The 20,054-nt window shown below is 38.5% G+C and overlaps 2 protein-coding genes across 7 annotated transcripts in view; one reads left to right on the top strand and one right to left on the bottom strand.

The window, feature by feature from the left end:
• LOC144053582 (1-phosphatidylinositol 4,5-bisphosphate phosphodiesterase zeta-1-like) overlaps window positions 1-2,837 on the top strand; it is a 20,058-nt gene extending 17,221 nt beyond the window's left edge. For all 4 annotated transcript variants that reach the window (XM_077568177.1, XM_077568175.1, XM_077568174.1 and 1 more), the window contains one exon: window positions 27-2,837. In XM_077568177.1, coding sequence (XP_077424303.1) covers window positions 27-109 — 83 coding nt within the window. In that variant the 3' untranslated portion in view covers window positions 110-2,837. The remainder of the gene's footprint in view (window positions 1-26) is intronic.
• pik3c2g (phosphatidylinositol-4-phosphate 3-kinase catalytic subunit type 2 gamma) lies at window positions 2,132-19,999 on the bottom strand. 3 transcript variants are annotated; one of them, XM_077568172.1, is made up of 33 exons: window positions 19,895-19,999; window positions 18,812-19,277; window positions 18,658-18,737; window positions 17,536-17,693; window positions 16,260-16,374; window positions 16,069-16,180; window positions 15,664-15,734; window positions 15,455-15,518; window positions 15,259-15,384; window positions 15,116-15,146; window positions 14,153-14,336; window positions 13,949-14,071; window positions 13,144-13,272; window positions 12,925-13,039; window positions 12,706-12,839; window positions 11,574-11,762; window positions 11,386-11,479; window positions 11,189-11,283; window positions 9,997-10,177; window positions 9,815-9,922; window positions 9,643-9,735; window positions 9,336-9,465; window positions 6,989-7,125; window positions 6,730-6,899; window positions 6,481-6,637; window positions 5,640-5,749; window positions 3,902-4,070; window positions 3,681-3,799; window positions 3,511-3,607; window positions 3,343-3,406; window positions 3,034-3,113; window positions 2,826-2,951; window positions 2,132-2,489 (listed from the first exon to the last, which is right to left on the bottom strand). In XM_077568172.1, the coding sequence occupies exons 2-33, from the start codon at window positions 19,217-19,219 to the stop codon at window positions 2,337-2,339; spliced, it is 4,122 nt and encodes a 1,373-aa protein (XP_077424298.1). In that variant the 5' UTR covers window positions 19,220-19,277; window positions 19,895-19,999; the 3' UTR covers window positions 2,132-2,336. The 3 variants fall into 3 exon arrangements, with proteins under 3 accessions (XP_077424298.1, XP_077424296.1, XP_077424297.1); XM_077568170.1 differs by having other exon boundaries at window positions 13,949-14,336; XM_077568171.1 differs by having other exon boundaries at window positions 13,949-14,336; window positions 19,899-19,993.
• Between the last annotated feature and the right edge of the window lie 55 nt (window positions 20,000-20,054).

The raw sequence follows: 20,054 nt of genomic DNA, 5'->3' as shown, positions 1-20,054 counted from the left end.
TCCACATTCTATTTTTGTACCTCCAGGCTATCGCTGGGTACCTCTTCAATCCCGAGAAGGATGCAGCTTGGATCCAGCCTCTCTTTTCGTTTTTGTATGGTATTCCTAAAACAGCTCGAGTCGACGCACACTTGCATATAGAAAAACTCACACGCCGCCAACAGAGACAAGTGTGGCAGAGCAACAACAAAAGGATGCAAGTAAATCAAAGCAATTGCATTTCCTCCGTTATAAATATCAGTTTTATTGTGTGAAAATAGATGTGCTATATTCCTGCCAGTGCTGCACGGGGGAAAAGACCAGAACACTCCCAACAAGCGAGCCTTCAAAAATCTGTTTGCAGCTTGCATAAACTGAAGGGAAGAATCCCTCGAGTGGGATTGTAGCTTCCTGTGACAAAATTAATTTTTGATGTGAGTTCAGTTAATGCGAGCAAAGTTGTTTCCTCACACAAAACAATAAATCAGACGCTTTTGCGTCTGTGGCTGAAACCGAACGAATGACGCCAGGTTAGTCAGTAACACTCCACTGCCTCGACTATGAAAGAAATGCTTCTTTTTTCCCTTTTTTTTTTTTTTTACTTTCCCCCCAAGCATCACTCCTTCCCTCCCACGTGAGAAATCCAGCAGGGAATTTTATAAATAGCATCCACAGAGGTATACATTATTGAAGTAAATCCAGCAAAGAAAAGTCTATTTTAGTCTGGCTTCATCACTAAATCCAATAAACGAGATGGTGAGAGGAGGGCCCAGCGAGCCTGTCAGCAGGAGGATGCCATTAAGATAACATGAGGACCCGTGTGACCAGTGAGTGGTCAGAGGTGCCACCCCCCTCTCCCCCATAATGTTCACACATACGCACAAAAGTCACTTGACATTCCATTAGGCAAGATACAGTCTCATGATATAGCCACATGCCAAGTCTGTAAACAAACACAGTGCGGCTCAACTTCTGGATTGTAGATGTGGCAGAACATCAAACTTGATAACTTATTCGGAATTGCATCGCACAAAATGCACGAATATCAGTACAGTATACAAATGAAGCATTTAAACAGTCTGCTCTGCCCTTTTGAGACCGAGCCGAAGTTTTTGGACGTTGTGAAACAATATATTTAAGCTGTTACAATGTAAAGGTCGTTAAATCTGTTGATGTTTAAACCAGTGGTTCTAAAAAAAATTACACAAAATACCACCTAAAAAAAACAAAACTTAGTGAAGTAGGCTGTAGTTTTCACTTCAATGTAAGAAAAATAACTTTCAATTAAAATGTATAGTGAAAATTGTACATAAAAACTTCTTAATTGTTCAATACAAATGTATAGAGCTTTAAAGGGGAAGTCAACCTTAAGCATTTCTTGACCATAATGAGTCCAAACATGATATTCTGATTAATATTACATTTGTGAAATATGAGTTATGGAGCAAAATCCAGACGTTTTTATCCATCTTGGGGTGGCCAGTTTGCCACTTGCTGTCGACTGAAGATGACATCACAGTTCCTCAGGGCCCAAGCAACGACCAATCGCAGCTCACCTGTTTAGTGAAGATGAGTTGTGATTGGTTGTTGCCTGAAACCTGAGCAACATTGATGTCATCTTCAGTCGACAGCTGCTTACCTCATTTTCCACTAACACAATATTAACCAGATTACCATATTTAGAGTAGTGTGGCTGCATAGAACATATTGTCAAAAAAAATTGGGGGGTCGACTTCCCTTTAAAGTGATCCTACTGCTGTCAGTGATTCCTTTGCTTACCACTAGGGGCAGCCCACACACCACGTTGTCAATCACTGGTATAAAACAAAAAAAAATTTCCCCTAGTGGTTGAACTTCAAACCAAAAGATGTACCAAGTTGGTGATTTTTGACGCACCTTACATGCCTAGCGATACATTATGTTCACCTGCAGTTATTCACCCTGTGTAATATAGAACTATTGTTTTGATTTCATCTTGTGGCATCTTCAACTGGTAAAGTGAGGGGAGGAGTTTCATTTAGTCAGGCCATCGCATTGTCTAAACAAAGGGCATCTTAAAGTTAGTGCTTGTTGCGTGCAATTTTTTCCTACAAATGTATCTCAATATTTTTGCCTCTCCAGCATTGCGAGAAAGAGGAAAGAGATTTACTCGTGAGGAGAAAAAGTGTACTTCATGATTTCAACATTTGATTGGCTTTTTTTTTTTTAACAACTCAGCGCTTCCAGTCACTGCAGTTACGAAACATCCTTCCATGAGGGTTTTTCTCCATTGTAACATCATCCACAGTCTTATCACGGCAAGAGACATTGTGGTTGCGCCCCCTGTCGGCTGCAGGTCTGCAGTGCAGCAACTCAGGTCAGAGCGCCAAGTTGCCCAGTGTGAACCAAGTCTCCTTGTCAAGCAGCAGCTCGTCGAGTTTGATGTTGGTGGCGGCCACAAACGTTTTCTTGCTCTTCACGCTCACCTCCAGCACCATCCCGTACAGCAGGTGCACGTTATCGTACTCCAGCTGTCAACCACATAAACATTTTGGGACATGTCAAGTCCAGCAGCTCTATGTCATTTTGGTAAGGTTTTGCAACAGGTTGTCAGGCTTTGTTCTGCCATCCCACAATATTTTAATGTGTATTTATTGTATTTAATGTACAGTTATTTTGTTTTTTTATTCATCTTGTGCTGTTGTCTGATGCATTTATACTTAAAAAAAAATCTTGGACTTGACAATGTTGAATGTCAGTGTAGTTTGTCCATTTATGTTTAAAACCGGTTCACAACACCATGTCCTTTTTGTAAAACACGATCATCATAATATAATGTATTAGAAATAAAAAAAAATATATCGTACCAGTTCATTGAACATGGGGTTGTCATTATTCCGCACCACTTTAGTCTTTCTCTTGGACTTCCGCTGTGGGTCCGGTCTGAGACATGTGACCACGTAAGCATCAGGGTTGGAGCCGTTGGGCATCTTCTGTGAAAAAAAAAAGAGCTTTTAAATTCATGAGCCGGAACATGTAACATGCAGTGTTATTCATCCCGTGTGGCAAGCTCACAATGTTCTTAAGGTGTTTTACCAAGACCGAGAGTTTAGACTCCTTGTAAGAAATGCACAGCTGGATTTGAGGACACGCTTCTGTAATGGGGAAATCACAAGTTGACAATTCGGTACACCCAGTTCATCTTATAATGAGGTACACAAGCACAATCGATATTATGAAGATAGTATAGGCCAAGTTGGATTTCTGGATTTTGTCCCTCTAAGTGGCAGAAATATCAAAAACACCTCCCAGACACAGCTCTTGTCTCCAGCCTTGTTAATTGCGTTGTGTACCTAATCTTGCATCTGATAAGTGGATATTTACCTTTTACCACACTTTCTTTAACCGTTTTGGGCCCATCCAAGAACAAGCTACACACAAATTCATTCTGAAATCAGACAAGAGCAGATCCGCATATCAGCATTAGCATACAGTAATATCATTTTAAACTAGGAGGACATCAAGCAAAAAGACAGCATCAAGCAAACATACTCCCTTGCAAGGTCCCTCGAAAAGCTGTTTGAGGTATTTATTCAGCAGGGACATCTTCCTGTTGGGGGTGAATGACATCATATACCAGGACGGGAACCTTGAAAATGAAAACATAGCGTGTTAGGACACAGAGGGGGTGTGATGGACGCTTGTCTTGTCAGCGGACTCACTGAGGCAGAGCAGACTCAATGAAGTGTTTCTGCAGCTGCTTGTGAATCAGCTCAAAGTTCTCAAATGTCATTTGGTTATACCAGAAGCCGTCATCAATGGTCACTCTCAGGTCATAAATCTGACAATTCAAAAGGAATAATACAAGAATGTGAAAAAAATCTCTAGATTGACACGGAATGGAGGGACAACAGTCGAAGCGTTCCATAAAACTCGGTCTCACCGCGACTTTGTCCTTCATGGCAAAACCCTGGATGAGAGCACTTTGAATGTTGGTGCTCGGAGCAGGAACGCCATCACGGATGGCCGCTGCTGACTTCTTCCCTTGGGCCATGCTGTGTGTCAGGAAGTTTAATTTGGCCGCAACAGAACCCATGCTCTCCTTGATCTTCCTAAACAACAGACACAATGGAACATGCTGATTTAAGATCAATTTGACAATTCCAGAGAATAATATGCAAGGAGGAATCCAGTTCAGTAACAAATAAAAAATTGTAAAACAAGAGTCTCTGTAAACTTGGTAAGGGTTCCAGGGTCTGGACATGTAATTGTAACCCTCATAAAATAGAGTCATGATTAACTGGGAAAATACATATTTCCTTATGAGCAATTATTCTGTAGTCAAAGATTGCGTTATTGTATTTTTGTTTGACATTTATTTCAGCCAATTAAAATCTGAATTAAACTATAATTTTCCACAAAAAAATAAAATAAATTATATTATAAATGTTTCCTACTACACCTGTTTTCTCAATATATTTTTCAATTTTGTTGTTGTTTATTTGTTTTTTTGGGGTGGTGTGGGTGGGTGTTGGAGTCAAACCTCTGGTTTTCATAGAAATTTCGCGGCTACATTATTATTATTATTAAATTGTAGTATCACCATTAACCACTAGATCAGGGGTGGCCAAGTTCGGTCCTCGAGAGACACAATCCAGCCTGTTTTCCATGTTTCCCTCCTGCAGCGCAGCTGAATCTAATGATCAGCTAATCAGCAAGCTTTGCAGAAGCCTAATAACGATCCTGATCATGAACCAGGTGTGTTAGGGGAGAGAAACATGGAAAACAGGCTGGATTGTGGCTCTCGAGGACCGAACTTGGCCACCCCTGCACTAGATGACAGACATGCCTTAGTTGTTCTTACACGGGGTCTTATACTCACTCCCCTATATGAGCAGGCCTAATAAAAAAATTGTTTACAGGTTTTGGTATGACTTGCAGGACAAACATAACCTAAAAAAATATCACAATGTTGAGTACATTTTTGTGAAAAAAATGCACAAATTGAGATCTTGCATATAATGTTGGTTTTCTGTTGAGCATGGTCATTTTAAAGCGAGAGCCCTTTGAACTGGGGAAAAAATACAGTATGTGGTTATTTTGATGTTTGCAACAAACCCTTTGTTGCTGAATAGTATTTTTTATACATGCATTGAGAAATGCATTATGAGAAATTAAATACATACATTAAGACCACATATTTAGCATGTATTTTGTCCATTTTTTTTTTTAAAGCATTTTTGGCACATATCTGGTTAGTAAGTGTGTGGTCGTATGTGCCCCCCAGTTGCACTGATGAAAAATGGTGGCCGACTCCACCATTCAAGTTGCTCATCCGGGTTCTATAGTGTATCGTCATTCACCCTTGCTGTGATTGCCCGACAAGCAGGCCATGGTATTCACAGCCTCTTGCCAAAAATCAGCTAGGAAAAGCTCCAGCACACCCACGACAATGAATGGGATAAGTAGTATAAAATGGATGGATGGTTACATTAAATTATATTTCATCTAATTAATTTAAATCAAGTTTAACTGGGCTGCAAGCCATATAGCGCCACTCATCCTTCACGGTACTCATTCACAAAAACGATGGCATGTGTTGCCAGGGAAGGAAAAGAACACACACGATTATCTACATTTATTTGCTGTTGGCAGTTTGTTGTGTGCATGTGTTCAGTTACTTTGTAAAGTAGGACGTGGCTTCCAGGTCAGTGTCGTGAGGTCGGAGGTTTCTCTGGACGTACAGCAGGTCATGACTGTCCTTCAGTTCAGGCATTCCCGCATTGGTCATCTGGGGGTAATACAAACGCACACAAACATCATTAACTCATTCACTGCCATTGACGGCTATAGACGTCAAAAATTCATTTGAACTATTTCTATTAATTTAAAAAAAAATCCACTTTTGTTAACAAGAGTATGAAAACCTAGATTTTTTTTAATTGTACATTTAGAACAGATATCAAATTTGTCATGTGATTAATTACAATTAAAAAAAATTTATCCTCTAATTTTTAATAATCTTTTCTTCTTTCTTTTTTTAAATTAGGGGCATCAGGCGATGTTTTTTTTAAATTGTGATTAATCACATGACTTCACTAGTTAACTCAAGATTAATCACGACTTTGATATCTGTTCTAAATGTACAATAAATTTTTTCTAGGTTTTCATACTCTTGTTAACAAATGTGGAAACAAATGTGAAACTAATAGAAATAGTTCAAATGAATTTTTGACATCTATAGCCGTCAATGGCAGTGAATAAGTTAATAAATGTATTCTAATGTATTTTATTACCTCTGCCAAAACATATAATAATTACTGAATGTAAATACGTAAACAGTTGGCATCATGATTAATTCATGGCAGCTTCTTCGGGTGTGTATAACTTGGCCACCGAGGGGCAGTACAATAGCCTATAGTCGTGCAGGCAAAAACTAAGAAGAGTTTCACAACTACTGTAGTACCATGAGGATACGTATACTTATACGTAAGTTAAAAAAAAAGAAGTGTTTGTTCTTACTAGCTCCAGCACGCTGAGTATGAGGCCAGATCTGTGCCTGATGATGTTGTAAGCTTCACAGCAGAGTTCCACAAAGCGATGCAAGCGCTGAGGCTTCTGCCCACCGCCCGTGATGAAATGCTGCATCTCCGATGTGAAGATGAACGGCGATCGGTCCCTGCATTGTTAAAAATCAAAAATTAAAAGATGTGAAAGGTTCTTCCGGCGTTTTCATCCCATCCAATGCGACTGTTCAAATAGTCGACTTGCCTTTTAAAATTTGCTATCTTCTGCGCGTTGCCCATGATCTTGCCAAAGTCGATGTGAAACATGTGGCCGCTGTGCTTCAGCATGATGTTATCGTTGTGACGGTCGCAGATGCCCAGGATGAAGGTGGCCACGCACCAACCTGCACAGGAGTGAATGAAGTTCATCACAGCCTGAAAATAAGCGGTAAACAAACAGGAGCGGAGGTTAACAATCAGCCCCGGTGGTTGACTTCTATCAGTGATTGGGGACTATTGCCCACCTTTTCGTAGTCCTCCTTGGTTTTGTTCCACATGTGGAACCACTTCTCCAGGGTGTCCTGTCGAAGAGTCCCACCCAGACCCCACTCCTGCTGGATCTTCCCCAGCGTCACTGCCTCAGGAACCACTTCGATGAGGCCTGTTAGCCGGCAAATATAAACAATAATCAAACACAAGATATAACGCTACCTTATTTCCTCATGTTTTACAGATGATATGACTACTACCTAATGATTAGTCCTATTTTTACAGCTGTGTTCTGTCCCACAAGGAATAAATACAATCTAAAAAAGTTTTCTGTCCAATATTACTCTCTTCGTTAAATACAATGTAAAAAATGTAACAATTTTTGTGTCATTATTTTTTGCTGGAATTCAATGTAATGAGCTGCTCCAGCCAGTATAATACAGTATGACACAAACAAAAAAATATTGTACATTTTCAGAGATGAAAGACCTAAAAGAGTAGAAAGGAGAAACTGGTTGCTTGCTTGGTAGACAGTCAATATTGCGTGGCGAGTAAAAAGATAGTCTACGTGTTGCTTTTGCCTCTTCGTCTCATCATTTACCGCATCTCCACAATTTGAATCCACGTGATTCTCATCTCATTGCTCAGATTTTCCCCCAATGTCCACTACAAAGCTCTTCGGCCCCGCCTCTACCACCCGGAAGGGCCCCTCTTAGGGGGGCTGCAACGGGTTCCGATGGCTCAGTAAGATACTGTAATGTTAGTCTCGATGTTGTGACTATCGATGTTAACTGTTAGCATGTCAAAGGCGTTTTTTCCATTAGAGTTTAGCATTAAGCTAGCGGACCATTCTTAAGGCAATGTTGTTTGGTTATTTTTAATATAGAATATAATTATCTTCTCTTTATGTTTATTTTGACAGCAAACAGGCATTAGACGGCTTGAAGACTCTTTTTTGATTAATTTTTTATTATTTTCCAAACTGTTGCTTATCACTACAATTGGAATTTGCAGTTTTTTGTGTGATACACTGTCTGTAAGAGCTGCCAGTAGAATATTAGTAAAATGTTTTGGGGGAAAATTATCCCTCTCTCTTAAACCTCAGATTACAATTTTAATCATTATTTCATAAATTTTCACAGTGTGAATAAAACCAATCAATCAGAGACCGTGGAGACAGAAGACGCCATGCGACCGAGGGATGCGTCAATTATTTGCCTCATGGGGACACAGAGGCTCTAGCAAAAGAAACTATTATAGTTTCTCGGCCGGTAATTTAACTCCAGTTAACAGCAAAATGGAAGAAATTGGAAAGCTCTCTGCTTCATGTTAAGGGACATAAAAGTGTTGTTTGAGGCTCCATATGGATGACTGCATACGGCTGCAACCACTGCCGCTGAAGTGACTGTTCCCATCAGATCAAGTTAACTCATTCACTGCCATTGACGGCTATAGACGTCAAAAATTCATTAGAACTATTTCTATTAGTTAAAAAAAGAAAAAAACTACTTTTGTTAACAAGAGTATGAAAACCTGTTTTTTTTATTGTACATTTAGAACAGATATAAATATTTTAATAGCCTTTAAGTCGCGTCAGGCGTTAATTTTTATTTTATTTTAATTAATCGCATGACTTCAATAGTTAACTCATGATTAATCACACATTTTCTATCTATATTTCTAAAAAAATCTATATAGGTTTTCATATTCTTGTTAAAAAGTGGGGATTTTTTTTTAACTACAACTATTTCTATTAATTTCACATTTTTTTAACAAGAGTATGAAAACCTATATTTTTTTAAATTGTACATTTAGAAAAGATATCAAATTTGTGATTAATCGTGAATTAACTATTGAAGTCATGCAATTAATTACAATTAAAAAATTTAATCGTCTGACGCCCCTAATTTTTAATAATCTTTTATTTTTATTTTTTTAAATTAGGGGCATCAGACGATATTTTTTTTTTATTGTAATTAATCACATGACTTCACTAGTTAACTCAAGATTGATTAATCATGAATCTGATATCTGTTCTAAATGTGCAATACATTTTTTCTAGGTTTTCATACTCTTGTTAACAAAAGTGGGAAAAAAATGTGAAACTAATAGAAATAGTTCAAATGAATTTTTGACGTCTATAGCCGTCAATGGCAGTGAGTTAATTGATTGCCTCTCTTATATTTTAATTGACCGTGCATTCCAAAAAAATAACGGCAACATTTCGTTTTTAGCAAAACTTCGATGCACGTTTGTGAGCTGGGGCCTTTTTTTTTTTTGGGCCACGGATGTGAAGGGGGGAGGGAGGAGTGAAACGAGGCTACATTCAAATCTTCAAGACAACATACTTTTAGTGAGTCGAAGAAATGAAAGAAAAGTCACCCTGAGTCGTGCTAGTAGAGAGACATCTGTAGGTGACCATTCGCAAATCCAGCCCTTCTTGAAGCCACACCCTGTTCATCATACGCACCATCTGCAGTACCAGCATGTCCTGGCGCAGACTGTCACCTGTCTGAAGAGAGCACCACCAATTGAGTGATGGAAAACACTTTGTAAAAAGCTCCATTTCCACTCCAAGTGGTGTGTTTGCACAAGCAGATGTGTAACCGCCCATCAGCTCACAGTTCTCCTTGACAGGTCACAACTAAAGAGCCAACCAGGATCAATAAAGTGCTGCTTTATGACCAACCTTGCAGATCACAGTGATATTCTTTGCCAGCGAGTCAGTGCAAATGAAGGACACCCCCAGAGGAGACGTATTGGAGTTGTAAAACTTACAGGCCTGGAAATAAAAGCTGACATTGTAAACACTCGTTCAAAGATGTATGGTTTGGATTGCGATGATGCTGTGTAGCATTTACATCCAGGTCCACTCCCTTGACTTGGATGGCAACATCGAGAGGTAGACAGCAGCTTCCCGCATCACTGAAAAACTTTTCAATCTGCCCCTTTTCTTTTTTCAGGACAGTCTGTAAGACAATCAACATGCTTGTAAAACGTGGACTCGCTTCTGAGTCCCAGCATGCAAAAGAATTCAAAAGACCTTCCGTCGCATCTTCTCCGACATCCGGACCTTCTCCGCCACCTGCATTAGCGTTGACAGCAAGCGACCCTCTCGATCCAGTTCCTCCTTCAGCGCTCGGCCGCAGCAGAAGCGCAGGGCCGCGTGCACTTTACTGAACCAGCTCCGGTAGTACGGCTCTGTGCAAGCATCCTCCAGCAGCCTGGCCACAATGGCCAATAACACAAAGTTATCTTTAAAATTCATTTGTAGCATCACAGTGACAGTAGTTACAACTATATATATATAATATATATATATATATATATATATATATATATATATATATTATATATATATATATATATAAATATATATATATATATATATTATATATATAATATATATATATATATATTATATATATAATATATATATCTATGATATATATATTATATATATAATATATATATATATATATATAATATATATATATATATATATATATATATAAATAAGTAATATAAATATATATATATATATATATATATATATATATATATATATATATATATATATATATATATATATATATAAATAAATAAGTAATATAAATATATTACATTACAAATATCTAAAACTATTTTACAAATTATAAAAATAAATGGAATTTACAAATTATTGTTCTTATTGAAATTAAAACTTAAGCTTCGACCACGCTGGTTTAAATGGGAATGAGGGGAGCTGCTTCGATTGGCCAGGAGTTTGCTGCGTTCCATCACGCAAATCTCCCCATGCTATCTGCGCTAGTGAAGCTAAATACCAAAAGAAAGGAAACGTCTTTGTGCTTGACTTGTACTGGGCACCAAAGTAGGGTCCAAAGTGTTTAGTAAGTTAACAACTAAAATAAATAAACTGTCTTTCACATTAATTCATGGTTCATTTACCTTTATTTTAGCTTAAGCAAAGCCACACAATGTATTTATAATGAATAGAATATTGTAATACAGATCAATGTATTGCTTGTGTTTGTTAAAAAAAATACACAGAAAGAGGCAAAAATAATTTCATATTAAATCCCAATCACAAATTAAGGGGAAAAATTGCCACTGCTCAGCTTTTGACTGTTTATCGTGTGTTTAATACTGCATTTTCCTACCATGTGGCTATGACGATTGTTATTGTATTGGCAGTATAATAACACGGCAATCCATGGTTGAGTTCGGTTACTCACCAGAAGAGTTGATGGGCAATCCGAACGTTCGTTATTGATCTTTTCAACAACAACATAACCAGAGCTCCATCCAGCTCCCACTCACTCTTCAGAGCCTGCACAACAAGAAGATGATGATGATGATGATGACGACGATGATGATGAACTAAATAGCAGTAAAGTTGGGAAGAAGGAGATGTGTCTGTTATGGTGCTCACCTGTACCAACTGTGGCAAAAACAGCTCCAGATCATCATCAGGTATTTGTACAAAATATTGCACAGATGCCTCGCGCACTGTTTGGTCCGGAAAACTGGACAAGAAAACCATGATAATTATTATTTTTTTAATTAATTTGAGCAAATTAGCAATGTGGAATCATGGCAGGCATCTAGGCTGCTGCCTACTTATCGGTGAGCAGGAAGAGAGCCTCCTCGGGAAGATGGATGGCCCAGCGGTCCACAACTGTGTAAATCTCTGTGAGGTCCTCGGCCTGCCACCTGGGGGCGCCACCCAACACCATGTGGAGGAAGGTGCTTGCTTTGTCACTGTTATGACGTTTACTCCAAAGGAAGCTCTTCTCGTTTTCGGACAGACTGGAAACAAAAGCAAATGAGTTGTCTAATAAGTTGCCTTTGTGACACCGACGTTACACCCACATTAGGCAAGGCAAGTTGATTTGTATAGCACATTTCGTACACAAGGCAACTTAATGTATTTTACACAAGGAAAGAAAACGCCTATAAAAATCAACGTACACAGTAGTTAACAGCATTTAGAAACAAAGAGAAAGCAAAAGTAGGTTACAAAATTTACTAAAAGAACATACATTGACCATGTTCAAATATTAGACAGCAAACTTTAAAAACATTTATCATAAGGAAGTTTGAAAAAATCAAATAAATAAATAATTAACTCATTTACTGTTATTGACGGCTATAGACGTAAAAAAAAACATTTTAACAATTTCTATTAATTAATTTATTTTTTACTAATGTTAACAAGAGTATGAAAACGTAGAAAAAGAAATATTGTACATTCCAAACAGATATAACATTTGTGATTAATCGTGAGTTAACTAGTGAAGTCATGCAATTAATTACGCCCCTAATTTTTATTCATCTTATCTTTTATTTTTATTTTTTATTTTTAAATAAAAGATTATTAAAAATTAGGGGCGTTTTAATTGTAATTAATCACATGACTTCACTAGTTAACTCACGATTAATCAAAAGTAGAAAAAAAAACATTTAACTAATTTATGGTAGTAAATGAGTTAAAGGAAAAAAACATGATTTAAAAATCTTTAAAAGACCTTAATCAAAGGTATGTGAAACTGGATTCAAAAGCATTTACACTCGGGGCTGACTTCACTTCTGTTCACTGCTTATTCCATTTGTGTGCAACATAACAACTAAATGGCGCTTCATTCGTTAGAAATGAAAATGTGAAATCATTCATTATGGCTTCTTTAGCCCATTTATAAGTAATCAATGTATCTGCAATATAATAAAAACAGATGTCCATTCTCAGACTCACAAGCAAAGGCAGAGCTTCCTGGACACTTGTAACATTTTCTTTTCCAGATCTTCGCAAGGCGGAGAGAATATGAAGGACCCGGGGAGAGCAACAGGCCTCCGATACGTCCACTGCACCTCATCTGGAAACTCAAGCTGCGTGGAAGAGCGGGTGAAGAGAGCTGCTGTTGATTTTGTGTGTTTTTGCCAACAGAGGGCAACGCTTTCTGCTACTTCTCACCTGCAGGATGACCCCCACTGTTTGTCTGTGGCTGTCAAACAGGGCCGGCGACGGGGGTGAAGACAGCATAGCCAACATGGACAAACTGAGCAGGATGGTCCCTCTTACCAGGGTTCTAAACACACAGTTTAGTCAACATTTGCTATGCTTTGAAATGGAAAATAGTGCAAACTATTCCAAAATGTGTGATACAGTAGGTGTGGTGTTTATAAGATGTACCTGTTGCTGTAAAGAGGTAGAACAGCCCATGCCAGTAGCTCGGGACTCTTTCCTCGCTTTGACCCCATCAGCTGGAAGGTCAGCATGCTCTCGTATGGCAACTGCTTTACTGGGACAGGAAACGCCATCCTGACATTCCAAAACACAAAACGGACTATTTGTGTTTGCATTTACAGCACGTTTGAAGCCATTTATGGTTAGGGGCTACCTTTAAACTGTATAAACCCTAACATGGATTTATTTATTTATTTATTTTATGTGCAGACATTTATGCCCCATACATTTACTTGTATACATTTAGGCTAAGATTTTCAATCTCTTTAACACAAACACATGCAAATAAAATTAGTTTTACATTTCTGTAATATTTGTAAACAATATTATATGTTATATACAGTATGAAAGATAGGCACTGTGCAATAACACTGCTCTTCAGTCAACCCTTTGATACGTGTCATTTACACTTACTAATACAGATTTGAACTGAATCAAACTAGGGAGTAATAGGCTGTGTGTTTCCATAGATCATTAATTTAAGCTCAGTCAATATAAAATGTGAGGAAAGCTGTCCACCTCATGAAATTTGAACACATACGCCCCATAAGTTGAGCATTACTCAGAAGTCAGGCAAAAATTGGAGGTTGAACAGACTAAAGGTTTAACTTTATGACAATAAGAGATAAAACATGAATTAGAAAATTGTCTGTGCAGTAAAGATTTAATATATGTAAAGCAAAAATGGCAACATTTGCCTTTAAGGCTCCACTATAGTGTACCATGTAACAAAAGTGGAACGTGAACTCACATGCGGTTACAACGTATTTTTTTCTCAAAGGCTAAACCAGTGCTGATGTTTTCGGAAGCCACAGCGGAGCAAATCTGCGTTTCTCCATATGTCAGCTCACAGGAAATAGAAAAGCAATCAAATCTTAAAAAACAAAAAAAGAGAGAACACGTAAGGATCATATTTTTAGCGTGATGTGTGCATATTGTACAGCTGACGTCATACGCGGTCAGCCAGCTGGGCTGCAGTTTATAGAGCGCGGCCACGTTGAATTGTAAGAGTTCACTGTTGTGCTCCACATCGCGAGTTTGAGGTTTGCTGGCGATGTCCACAGTTCTGAAGTTGGACAGGAAGTTGTCAAAGAAGCTCTGCATGACCTTCAGCAGGGAATGGTGCAGCACCTGAATGGCTACAAGACACACAATGATCACCAGTGGCAATCATCTTCGTATATATTTGATTACAATGGGGTAGATGCCATGGACTTCCAGGTTTCACACATCAGCATTGTTTCCGGCCTTCCGGCCACTGGTGGCCGCGTTCCAACCCTCGCACTCCCAACCACGTGCTGCCGCCCATCGGCGGGAGTGCGCAGGGCGTCTCAACTCTCTGAAATTCTTCGGACAACTGAGACAGACACACTACCGCACTCGCACCCGTCGACGGGAACTAGCAACCGAGGGGCACATGAGCGGAAGCGCAAGAATTGGGACGCGGCCCAAACGTCGCAAACAGGAAACGGAAACAAAGCTGATTTATGAAGACCATGAAGTTGGAAGTCTAGAATATTGTGTTCTATTGCTATAAAAACATGGAACCTACTGAAAGAAAGATTAGAGTCTCTTCTTTCATCAGGAATATTTCTATCTGTTTCCGTTTTGCAGCAATTAGCATTAGAATATAGCTACATTTCATCATTATTCACGAATCTATTTAGAAATGAGAGTAATGAGATTTTTTTCAACATGGCCCCTGGTTGATCTCTTTTGCTCTGCTGCCACCTGCTGGCCGCTTGTATAGTTGCGAGGCTGCATCAAAGCCTTTTGTATGCTCTAGCATTAAAAAAAAATATATATATATATATATTTTTTTTTATAAAACGTATAAATACGTCTTTGGGACACTTAGAACATTATAAATAGAATGTTTTGGGAGCACATGAGTTAAAGATGCAAAACATCTACTCACCACTCTCACATTCTGACATTTCCTCAAGACTCTGTAACAAGAGATGGGAGCACACTTAATACATACATGCAAAACAGGAAAAAAAGAAGGAAAAAAAAAGAAAAAGTGAGGGAGCCTGACATGGATGTGCCGTGCTGACCTACCAGAGGTATGGGGTTGACTCTGTTGAGCCGGCCAATGGCGTCCTCTAGTTCCACGTTTGAGAGGCCGCACAGGAGATCGGTAATGGTTCGAACGTGGGCCACCATGACGTTGACGTTCATCCCTGACTGCGCACATCAAGACACTTTGAAATGCTACTAATATTTTACAGATAAATAATGACCTGTCTTGACTGACTTTGCTTCTCATCAGCATGGCCTCTTCCCTGCTGTAGCTTATGAGCACGTTCTGCAGACTCAACCTGAGGGGGAAAACAAAATCTTGGAACCTTTACTCAATATTTCCTGTAAACACACACAGCTTGTGACCTAGTGACATGTCATCACGACAGGAGTGTTAAACAGCAAACAAAGCCCATTGAAGGGCGTGACTGCTCGCTATCTTACTTGCAAGCGTTGAAGACGCAGACGGGCCGGACCAGCTCATAGAGATGACCCGAAGGTTTGTCATCCCCTTCCTGAAGGAGAAAAAAAATGATAATTATATTATTAATTTGGTAAACGTTCACACTTATAGGAATCCACGGGCAAAAATTGCATTCTATTACATCGCAATGTTGATTTGAACACCTACACAAATCGCTTAAATATTAGATCTGAGTTACTCTTTCTCCGCCTGTCCCCCAAATGTCAGCAGCCAGTATGTGATTTGTATACAGAACAAAGTAAAGAAAAAAAAAAAAAAAGAGGCAGGAATGCAGGTAGTTTTTTCCCACCCACATGGACCCTGACAATCATGTTGCAGGGCAGTTGGTCAATGAATAACGTTTGCCAAAGATGGCAGTGACTCACATCCCTGGCCAGACCGCGTCTCAGGCTGCTGGAGTGGAGCAGTCGAAGGGGAAGGTCCATGTTGAACTTGCAGTGTGTGTGAACGACCTCGTGCACACCCAGCAGCTCGTCACTGTTGAGAGGGTGCAGCGTCATTGTGTAAATATACTGCGGAGGGAATAAGGAGTTCGTTCCTCAATGAAACCACTTACTTGTGGAGATACTCCTCAGAGTTGCACAATTTGAGAACATAATGGCCTGTGGATTTGCGAGCGATCTCCAACAGCCGGACAATCTCGTCGATTAAACTTTTCACCGTTCTGTCCACTAGACAAATGATGGAAATTCAACACCATATACATTAATCATGAAGAGTTAGTGTTTTGTCGCTTTTGGGTGAAATTGCAGAATGACCAGTTTACCTTTTCTTACATTTAGCATATATATATATATATATATATATATATATATATATATATATACAGTATAAGGATAATTATTATATATACTTTTATATATATATATATATATATTTTTTTATTGTTTATTGTGTGTGTGTATATATATACACACATATATATATATATAAAGGATAATTATTATATATACTTATATATATATATCCATCCATCCATCCATTTTCTTGACCGCTTTTCCTCACAAGGGTCACGGGGGGTGCTGGAGCCTATCCCAGCTGGCTTCGGGCAGTAGGCGGGGTACACCCTGAACTGGTTGCCAGCCAATCGCAGGGCACACAGAGACAAACAACCATACTCACAATGACACCTATGGACAATTTGGAGTGTTCAATTAACCTGCCATGCATGTCTTTGGAATGTGGGAGGAAACCGGAGTACCCGGTGAAAACCCACGCAAGCACGGGGAGAACATGCAAACTCCACCCAGGAAGGCCGAAGCCTGGACTCGATCTCACGTCCTCTGCACTGGGAGGCGGACGTGCTAACCAGTCAGCCACCGTGCTGCCCCTATATATATATATATATATATATATATATATATATATATATATATATATATACTTATATATATATGTATGTGTATATATGTATGTGTGTACATACATATGTATATATATATATATATATATATATATATATATATATATACACATATGTATGTGTATATATGTATGTGTGTACATACATATGTATATATATATATATACACACAATAAACAATAAAAAACTGTATATATAATAATAATGATAATAATTATCCTTTTTATATATATATATATAAAATTATATACAGATATATATATATATTTATATATATATACAGATATATATATATATATATATATATATATATATATATAAAGAATAATTATTATCATTATTATTATATATACAGTTACACACATACTGCAGTTTGTGTGTGCTCCAACTCCAAAAGATGAATATCTGTATCTTTCCTATGAATAATGTATTTTCTTTTATTAGAGCTTGATTGATTGATGGATGATACCTGTAGTTGGGATTGGAAGCTGTTGGCTTTTATTTTCGGTCGTCACTGTGACTGTCAGCTTGACCTGCTGCAGTAGCGCAGGATGGATGCGTGACACTCGAGCACACACCACATCCAAGTTGTCAGCGACTTGTGTGTGCTTGTAGCGCGACAGCAAACTGTTGGTGGAAGCGCAACAACAGATCAAAGCTCAAAAGAACACAAAAGCAATTTACTAAATTTTAATTAGAGTAATTACAGCAGATTATCAGGTACTAATTACACTATACAGACAAACAAACCCGATCTTATACGCCTAAAGGGAGTGTCTGTTTTAATCAATAGAACAATTGTGAGGTTCACTTATTTTGGACTCACTATTTTTGATGGTGTTGAACTTCATTCACACCAAACTCATCAGAAACTGACAAGGACCCTCCTGAAAATGTTCCTACAGAAATATACAATTATCCGCTATTGCCTTGGTCAGAGTAGTTTGCCACTAGGCAAGGCAGGCAATTGCCTTTCACATTAGCAGTGCAGCAATGACAATTGACCATCTAAAATTACGAGTCAGGTGGGTATAGAAAGGCAGATTTTTTATTTATTTTTTTGTAAATGATCATGAATAGTAACAAAATAGTATTTAAAAAGAAAAACTTTTTTTAAAACGACCATGTGTATAGTAAGGCATTTAAAAAAAAAAATGACGATGTACAGTAAGGCGTTTTTGTTTAGAAGGACCATGAATAGTAATTATCAAATCAATTATCATAAAATAAATAATTAACAAAAACATTTATTAGTTTATTAAGTTAAAACAGCAATTTACAGTAAAGCTTTTATTTACATGTTTGTTTGATTTTTAAACGACCATGTATATGTGAGGGCATAAGAAAGCTGTAGATTGAATTAGTAGTATTTATTTTTTCAGGTCATAGTAGCAGATTTTTTTTTAACATTTAAATTTAAAAGGGTTGTCACAACAACACTTCTCTTGGAGGTGTCAAATTTACAAGACGTGTTAATTTACACTTTATAGGGACTTTGACTAAACTGAGCAAAAATAAAACAACGCTAGAGTCTAACCAATACTTTTTTTTAACAGTATTTTATGTTTTGCATAATCGGGTATCATCTTACTTGGATATGGCCTGACAGAAGGCAGCCATCACTGCTGTGCTGCCTTCTGGAGCATCTCTCAGGTCGATGAGACATTTATCCTAACGTGAAGACAATCATTTAGGTCTTCACACTGTCAATTTCACCTCATTGTCAAACTGTGGCGGTTACTTACCAGGTCACCTATCTGTGTGCTGGAGCGGGTCAATTTGTGGACGGGGACAGTCAGGTCACAGGAGAACCTGTTTACGAGGGACGCGTGCTTCCTTGGGGGTCGAGGTGGGGAAATGTGGTCCTGTCCACTTGGAGCCTTTGCAGTCGGGACGGGAGGGGCGATACGTCGGGGTATGAGTGGACGACTTTGGCCGTGAGTCGGTGGTTCAGACTGTGATTTTGAAACAGTCTTGTGTATCGGTATCGGTAGTTGTTCATATTCAGCAATATTATCGATTTCCTCGTAAAGGTGAGACTCAAATTCACTCTCTGTCAGAGATGCTGAGAGATCAATGTTTGCATATTGTCGCTGGAGCACCCTAGGTGCCGGTAAGGGCGGCCGCCCTGGTTGCGGTCGAGGGCGATCCATCACATTGTAACACGCGTGATTCTTGATACGGCAATATGTCAAGTCACAACAGGGCACACTGCAAGAAATGACAACGCAGTCGTCACACATTCACTGCTCACAAAAAAAGTTTTGGGGTGAAATTGTAGGACGGCAAACTGCAGGACTGTTAAAAACCAGATTCTAATTGAACCAGGAAATGAATTGGTTGATTCATGGATCAAACGTGCCATTACATTCCTTGTTAGCAAACAGAAAGTAATGCAAAACCAACTGAAACATGCATATTCAAAATTTTAGAAAAGGTCAAATTAACATTCGTAAATGTGCATCTTAGGTCCACCCAAAGATTTCACTCAATAACTAACTTCTTGTATGTGACTTAAGCTTAGTGTTGAGTCTTATCATTAACAGCCTTTCAAATCCTAACAGGAAATGCTGCATATCGCGCCACGTTTCAGGACCTGCCAGCTTCACAAGCCAAACATGACAACCTTACTGAAATACACAATAACCACAACATTGGGCATTATTGCCATAAAGGAGGAAGTTTACACAAACTCACAAATGTAATTCAGTATAATTCCACCCAAGTATGATGCTAATAAACATGTATACGAAAAAAGTGATCAAAATGTGCCTGTAATGCAAAAAACATAACAAAATAAAAAATAAATAAAAAGAGTTGCTACTGACCTACCATCAGAAGTGTTGTCACCTGTTTCTTGTCAATTCAGGCCATCATGCCGAGCGAGTTAGACCTGAAAACTTGCTGGTGACACTATGCATTGACTCCTCCCATTGTTTGCACTTTCCTGACTTCCCTCATGTGGAACACATTGACAACCCCGCTCTC

Source organism: Vanacampus margaritifer, chromosome 6 (genome assembly GCF_051991255.1).
Source record: "Vanacampus margaritifer isolate UIUO_Vmar chromosome 6, RoL_Vmar_1.0, whole genome shotgun sequence".
NCBI classification, from domain to species: Eukaryota; Metazoa; Chordata; class Actinopteri; order Syngnathiformes; family Syngnathidae; genus Vanacampus; species Vanacampus margaritifer.
The sequence above is the reverse complement of the archived record's forward strand: the minus strand, read 5'-3'. Positions and strand labels throughout refer to the sequence as shown.

What these genes read in the sequence shown, in the direction of transcription:
- pik3c2g (XM_077568170.1), bottom strand. Translation starts at nt 19,219, where the DNA reads ATGGATCGCCCTCGACCGCAACCAGGGCGGCCGCCCTTACCGGCACCT. An exon ending in GACGCGGTCTGGCCAGGGAT is followed by an intron (nt 15,735 to 16,068) that starts GTGAGTCACTGC and finishes TTTCTCCTTCAG; the next exon opens with GAAGGGGATGACAAACCTTC. An exon ending in ATTGAGTCTGCTCTGCCTCA is followed by an intron (nt 3,608 to 3,680) that starts GTGAGTCCGCTG and finishes TTCATTTTCAAG; the next exon opens with GTTCCCGTCCTGGTATATGA.